The sequence below is a fragment of the Mus pahari genome, chromosome 14 (assembly GCF_900095145.1).
Source record: "Mus pahari chromosome 14, PAHARI_EIJ_v1.1, whole genome shotgun sequence".
NCBI lineage: Eukaryota > Metazoa > Chordata > Mammalia > Rodentia > Muridae > Mus > Mus pahari.
The window spans coordinates 37,323,941-37,331,210 of NC_034603.1; the positions used below are offsets into that span (position 1 = coordinate 37,323,941).

Sequence of the window (7,270 nt, forward strand, 5' to 3'; positions counted from 1 at the left end):
ACTCACCTCCACCGGTCCTTCTAGACCTCGGCCCCACTCACCTCCACCGGTCCTTCTAGACCTCGGCCCCACTCACCTCCACCGGTCCTTCTAGAAGCACTGGGTGGAGGAAGTCAATGTACTCGCCGTCGCCTGAGAACATTCCCACTGCCTCCCACTTGCTGCTGGAGCCCCCGACCTGCAAAAGAGACAAGTTACCCGTGCCAAGCCTCACTCTCTGTAACCTTCTAGAAGTATTTAACACCCACCCACTCCTCTTTTTTTTTTTTTTTTTTTTTTTTATTTTTTTTTTTTTTTTTTTTCGAGACAGGGTTTCTCTGTGTAGCCCTGGCTGTCCTAGAACTCATTCTGTAGACCAGGCTTGAACTGGAAAACTCTCTTGAATTCAGAGATCTGCCTGCCTCTGCCTCCCAGGTACTGGAATTAAAGGTGTGCGTCACTACTGCCCAGCTAACACCCCCCCACACACACACACACTTTTAATTTAGTTATTTATTTTATGTATGTGAGTACACTGTCCCTCTCTTCAGATACACCAGAAGTAGGCATCAGATCTCATCATAGATGGTTGTGAGCCAACATGTGGTTGCTGGGATTTGAACTCAGGACCTCTGGAAGAGCAGTCAGTGCTTTTTTTTTTTTTTTTCTTCGAGACAAGGTTTCTCTGTATATCCCTGGTTGTCCTGGAACTCACTTTGTAGACCAGGCTGGCCTCAAACTCAGAAATCCTTCTGCCTCTGCCTCCCGAGTGCTGGGATTAAAGGTGTGCTCCACCACGGCCCGGCACAGTCAGTGCTTTTAACGGCTGACTCAAGCCCTTTAAAGGCCATTTCTTCTCTTTCCTCCTCTCAACATTGCCACTTCTGGAAAGCTGTATATGAGACTCTACAGTCATTAACAAATGTCACTCTCCTGCTGGCAGAGTATGGTCCCCTCCAAAGCCTTGACTACCATGACGTCACCATTCCTTCCCGGCCCGCCTTCCCGTCATGGCCACCTCCTCTGACCTTTTGGATTTTCAGCAGTTTGATGTTGTCAAAGCACTTTTTGAGGTGTGGCTGCACAGCCTCTGGGTTACGGGACTGGCCCAGGATCTCCAGCAGGTCATCATTGGACAGGAAGTAGAAGCGGGGGAATATGTGACGCTTGGTCTCTAAGTACATGTCCAGAGACTTCTGAATGTCCTCCAGGATTGTGTTCATTTCTATCAGTGTCTCCAGGAGTCCTGGGAAGAAGGGCAGTGGGTGACGTTTTTCACACTTCCTTTCCTGGCTCTAAGGCTGAGGTACAGAGTGACATGGGCTTCTGAAGGCAGAGAAATAGCCCCGGCTCTTCTGAATAATTATCCCCTCTCTTCCTTTAGTCATTACACACGATTACATGTCGAGTGCTCGTACATTATTAACTATGCATCATATGGGTTAGCTCCACTTCTCACCAGTCTTGGGAACAATAGTCCCATTATACCTAAAAACTTGGAGCCTCACTGTTCAACCCAAGAGTTTCTGGAAGTTGAAAATGACTCCGCAGCTTACACAATCCAACAAGCCAAATCATTAAAAGGCATATCGCAGGCACACAATGACAGCAATTGTCAATGACAGCACAGAGGGCACTTGACCAGGAGGCAGAAGGCCACCGCTCTAATAGTCTTTAGTGCACTAACACTTTAATTAACATCACTGAATTTTGGCCCCCCTGCCTCTGAAATGGCAGTAGGATCCAACACAAAGCCAGGGTTCTTCAAGAGACTCCCAAACTCTGCACCTATTGCTGTTACCGTTGGTCACTCTGCACCTATTGCTGTTTACCGTTGGTCAACCACCAGAGGTAGATGGTTACCCCTAGGCCAGGTCAGTCTCTATTGCTAAGGACATCATGTACTTCAGAAACAGGGCCAGAGACCCCTGAGATGGAATTGACTTGAATGACCCCCGAGTACTAGCTTTAAGGTACCAGAAAGCATCACGCAAGCTTCCAAAGGAGAGGGGGAACCAATAGTCCTACCCAGCTCTGAGTCTATGAACCACGCCAGTGACCAGCACACAACGACCCCAAGGGTGCAGCATTGGCATGCGTACCTTGGAGGTAACCAGCAGCTCTCTAGTTGGACTGAAGACCCACTCAACAAGAGGGAAACCATGTCTGATACTGGACACCTAGACACGTACTACTCATTGACAGTAAGGTTGTGATTATTGGAAGAGAATTTACAACCACAAGCTTAATATATATATATATATATATATATATATATATATATATATATACCACCACAATCACTAACAACAGTCTATAAACCTTTGTTCTTACACTGTCACCCCTCATCAAAGGAAACGTCTCTTTGCAACAGATGGAGACCACTACAGAAACAGATAGCCAGTTAAAATGCAGAGTTGTGGAGCCCAGGCCCAATGGACACATCTACAAAACACTCTCGCCCCCAAGGCTCAAGGAACACTGCCAGAGAAGAGGCAGAAGGATGACAGAAGCCAGAGCACCCTGGAGTTTGATGTGAGGGTGTGGCTCCTAATAAGAGCAGAAGCCACACCCATAATGCCTCACCAGCATTACTCCCAGACACCAGAGAGCACACTAGTTTGGATGGAGAGAAGCCCGTGAGGCCTCTGCCACATAGGAAGAATCCAGGAAACTGAGGAAAAGCTGGGGGTGGAGAGCAGGCCCTCCCCAGGAAGAAAGCAACAATTGGTTGTCCAGGGCCAAGTGGTCAGCCCTAAATACATACATGCACGTAACATCATATAGACCGAGCCAGTTATGATTAGGAATACATATGTGTACACACAACTACATATGCAATAACAATCAGTGAAAACAGTGGTCATGAACCTGAAGGAGAGCAGAGGGGTAGGTGGTACGGCTGGGAAGGAGAAAAGGGAAGGGAGGGAGAAATGTTGTAATTACATTACAATATCAAGAATAAAAAGAGGGGCTGGAGAGATGGCTCAGTGGTTAAGAGCACTGGTTGTTCTTCCAGAGGTCCTGAGTTCAATTCCCAGCAACCACATGGTGACTCCAACCATCTGCAATGAGATCTGGTGCCCTCTTCTGGCCTATAGCATACATGCAGGCAGAACACCGAATATGTTATACATAAATCTTTTTTTTAAGAATAAAAAGGTAAAATAAAACATAAATAAGGTAACTGATAGCTGAAGGTACTCAAGGTCAGCCACTGGCATCCACACCCTCTGGCATCCACGTGTACATACCATATGTGTGTATACCAAACACACACTACTACACAAACCCGCACACCCAGACAACTCACAGAATATGCACAGCCTAAACTCAAAACTGTGTTCTTGAAGTAAACACACATCCCTTTGACTATCAAAGAAAGAAATTAAGAAAGGAAAGAAAAAGAAAGAAAGAAAGAAAGAAAGAAAGAAAGAAAGAAAGAAAGAAAGAAAGAAACAAAGAGGACTAGAGAGATGGCTCAGTGGTTAAGAGCACTGACTGCTCTTTCAAAGGTCCTGAGTTCAAATCCCAGCAACCACATGGTGGCTCACAACCATCTGTAATGAGATCTGACACCCTCTTCTGGTGTGCCTGAAGACAGCCACAGTGTACTTACATATAATAATAATCAATCTTAAACAAGAAAAGAAAAGAAAAGAAAAGAAAAGAAAAGAAAAGAAAAGAAAAGAAAAGAAAAGATCTACCACACAGGCCAATTTGAGATTTTGAGCATGATGCATTCTATCTACAAGTCCCAGAAATCCTAGTTTCCTCTGGGTCTACAGCCCTACCCCTTAGGGGTTTCCCCATGTCTTCCCAGGTTCTGTCCTTTGGAAGACACACCAGTGACCATGACCATGAGTGTGACTCCGGCAGCACCCCCCAGTGCCTTTAAGCATGTATAGTGTCTGCAGGCTGTTGGAGCCTCTGGGTGACCCCAGATGACCTCTGGATACCACAGAAGGATTCAGAAACCTTGGACCAGATGCTTCTTCTTTGTAGTCAACAATGGGATCGTTGTTTCCGTGGCTCTGTGAGTCACTCTGAGCACCTAGATCACTTCAGAGAACGCTGCCTCTGGGACTCAGCCAGAAAAGAGCAGCTTTCAGTCAGGGTGACTGAGAACAATCCAGCCCCCATCCCCCTCCCTGTGCCCCCTGTGCTGGAAGAGTGGCCACTTCTTTGTGGCTCTTAAAACAACTCCCATGGCAGATGAGGAAACTGGAGTATGAAGGAAGCAAGCTGCAAGATGCACACGACCAATAAAGCCTGTGTTGGGTTTGGAACCCAGGACTAGCTCCGCAGCCCATGCTTTAGACCATTATGTGATAGTCCCCTAAGTATCAGTAAAAATAAAAATAATCAGAAATAATACTTATGACTAATATTAGCAAGTGTTACTAAGTAGTGGTGCTATTACTACTCACAGTCACAAGGGTATTAAGCGTGATAGTGATGACATCACCTCTTTTGGTGATGATGCATACGGGACCACGATCCTCAAATGCGTATAACCAGCGAAGGCTGCACGAGGGATTGCCTGCGGAGCTCTTACCTGGGTAGTGGGTGCTCCGGAGAGCGTTACTGTCTCTGTTCATGCGGTCCATGATGGCTTTCCAGTTGTTGTTGACCTGGTCAAATAGGGCTGACTCATTGGGCAGCTGCTTCCGGATGTCCTCTCCAAGGAAGATATTCTGAGAGGCCATCGAGTCGGCATGAGAGGCTGTTTCTCACGCACCCTCCACCCTCTGCTCCCTGCTCCCATACCAGAGGTGTCAACTTTGTAGAAGGGTCAGACTGTTAGAAACCAATGACAAGGGCTGGAGAGATGGCTCAGTGGTTAAGAGCACTGACTGCTCTTCCAGAGGTCCTGAGTTCAATTCCCAGAAACTATACAGTGGCTCACAACCATCTGTGATGGGATCTGATGCCCTCTTCTGGTGTGTCTGATGACAGTGACTTAAGAAGAGCTGGAGCAGGGGCAGGGAGAGCCCTGGGGATACCAATTCTGACCTCTAGGTACATCCACTGTCTCTGCACAGTGAGGACCATCTCAATAACTTCCAGAATGAGAGAGAGGCATCGCTCCCAGTGGTCCACATCCTTCTCAAAGGCCTTCACGAATCGAGATGCCTTCATGGTTGACAGGGCCACTTGATTATCTTCCAGTGCCTGGAACACTTCCTCTGTTCCCCTGGGACACAGAGGCTTGGAGTCATTGACCATAACCATTTTCAATGTTTCAGCCTCACTCATTCTTCAGCTCGGGTCCCACGGCCGGCCTCATAGAGTCCTCTCTACCTGAGCCGGTGATGGCCCTTGTCCTTGTAGGGTACTATGTCTAGCTGAGTCGAATCCCAGGTTTTGGCAATGTTTTGTAATCCCTGTGAAGAGAAATTAGGGGACAGAATAACCAGGTATCTCGTCCACAAAGGTTAGGGGTGCTGGGGAGGGGCCCTCAAATGCGGCATGGCTGGAAGGCTGAGGAGGTGGGGCCATCCTCATACCACTTCTATGGCCAGCTCTTTGGTCGCAGAGGCCGAGATCTCCGCAATCTTCTCCACGTGCTGATCCATCCCTAGTTTCACAATCTGCTCCAAGGTGAAGCTTTCTGACTCCTGATCAAACTCCCGCTGGACTTCCTCTTTGACCTGGTCCCAGTGCCTGCGGCCCAGAACAGGAAGTCTCACCCGCAGGCCAGCTGCAGAGCCTACTAGCAGTGTCATTATCAAGCCCTGGGGTGGGGGTGGTTAGTGTGACTCAGTCTCCTGCTTAGCATGTGTGAGGGGCATTCCATACCCAGCACTACTTAAAAAAAAAAAAAAATCACTCCTCTTGCTTCTTTGCATTGGAAATTTATAATTCTGGTTATTTGTTAATTTATGATTCAACAGATCTTGCTAAATAGGCTCTAAGGTGTAATCTTAGGCACCATAGGGAATAAAGAAACTGATGTGTCAGTCTCCCAGCGCTGATTCTCTGGAGAGGGAGTTAAGGCAGGTGTGCACACAAGCAATCCATCAGAGCAGGCCTGGGAGGGATCACGCGCTGGGCTAAGTGCTTCCCCTGAAACTCTCATTCTCACAAGCACTCCACACTGCACAGTGCTATCATCCTATCTGTAGATGAGGAAACTTAGGCTTAGAGAGCAAATAACTTATAGACCCAGGGGTCAGGCTGGACTTACACACATGATCAGAAGAAGAGTAGGCAAATGTGCTTGTGACTTTGAAACAGGGAAAATTTTTCTTAAACTAGGCTCAAAGGCAAAAACCACTTTGGCTACAACACCACCAACACCACCACCACCAACAACAAAGCTTCTTGTATGAAAAAAAAAGGCTTAGCTATGATATATAACCTGGAGCAGGAGGGAGACATGGGGAAAGAGGCAGGGTTACAGGACACAGGCTTGATTGCACTCATGGGCCCCATGCTGACTGCGGTACTGTACACAACAGCCAAGGTGTAGATGGAATTGACCTAAGTGTCTAACTATTGCACGGAAAAAGAAAATGAGGTATATGATGGGAAATCATTCAGCCTTCAAAAAAGAAGAAAGGTGAGATATGGGGGCTAGGCCTTTAAGCCCAGCAGAGGCAGGTGGATCAAGGCCAGCTTAGACTACAAAGCCAGTCCTCTATCAGCCACAGTTACAGAATAAGATCTTGTCTCAGAAAAGAAGAGGAAGATGGGCAGGAGAGATGCCTCAGCAGTTAAGAGCACCAACTGCTCGTCCAGAGGTCCTGAGTTCAATTCCCAGCAACCACACGGTGGCTCACAACCATCTGTAATGGGATCCGATATCTTCTTCTGGTGTGTCTGAAGACAGCTACAGTGTACTCATATAAATAAAAAAAATCTTAAAAAAGAAAAAAAGAAGAGGGGGAGGAAGAAATGCTATCATGAAAGCAGGAAGGTGCATGGTAGTTCCAGGGGTTGTGGTGGACAGAGTTGGGAGAGACGGTCAACGGCTGTGGAGTTCCAGCTACACAGACGGAGCAAAGGATAAACTTGAAGTGTCAGGAAGAGAGCTCAGAGGGTAAAAGCAGTTCTGTGCATGCGTGAAGTTCAGACCCCAGCATCCATACGAAAAGCTGGCCATGACCAAGTGTGCCTGTAACTCCAGTACTAGGAGGTCAGGAAGCAGGAGGCCTTCACACATACACACACACACACACACACACACACACACACAGAGAGAGAGAGAGAGAGAGAGAGAGAGAGAGAGAGAGAGAGAGAGAGGAACATATAGCCTTCAAAAAGTAAATCTCGACTATTCTCATCA

The 7,270-nt window shown here is 47.3% G+C and overlaps 1 protein-coding gene across 1 annotated transcript in view; it reads right to left on the bottom strand.

The window, feature by feature from the left end:
* Window positions 1–7,270, bottom strand: part of Dnah2 (dynein axonemal heavy chain 2) — a 125,824-nt gene that overhangs the window by 58,949 nt on the left and 59,605 nt on the right. Inside the window, 6 exon segments of the mRNA XM_021213005.2 lie at window positions 77–178; window positions 1,008–1,225; window positions 4,538–4,676; window positions 4,996–5,176; window positions 5,284–5,366; window positions 5,490–5,646. Of these exon segments, the coding sequence (XP_021068664.1) occupies window positions 77–178; window positions 1,008–1,225; window positions 4,538–4,676; window positions 4,996–5,176; window positions 5,284–5,366; window positions 5,490–5,646 (880 nt within the window).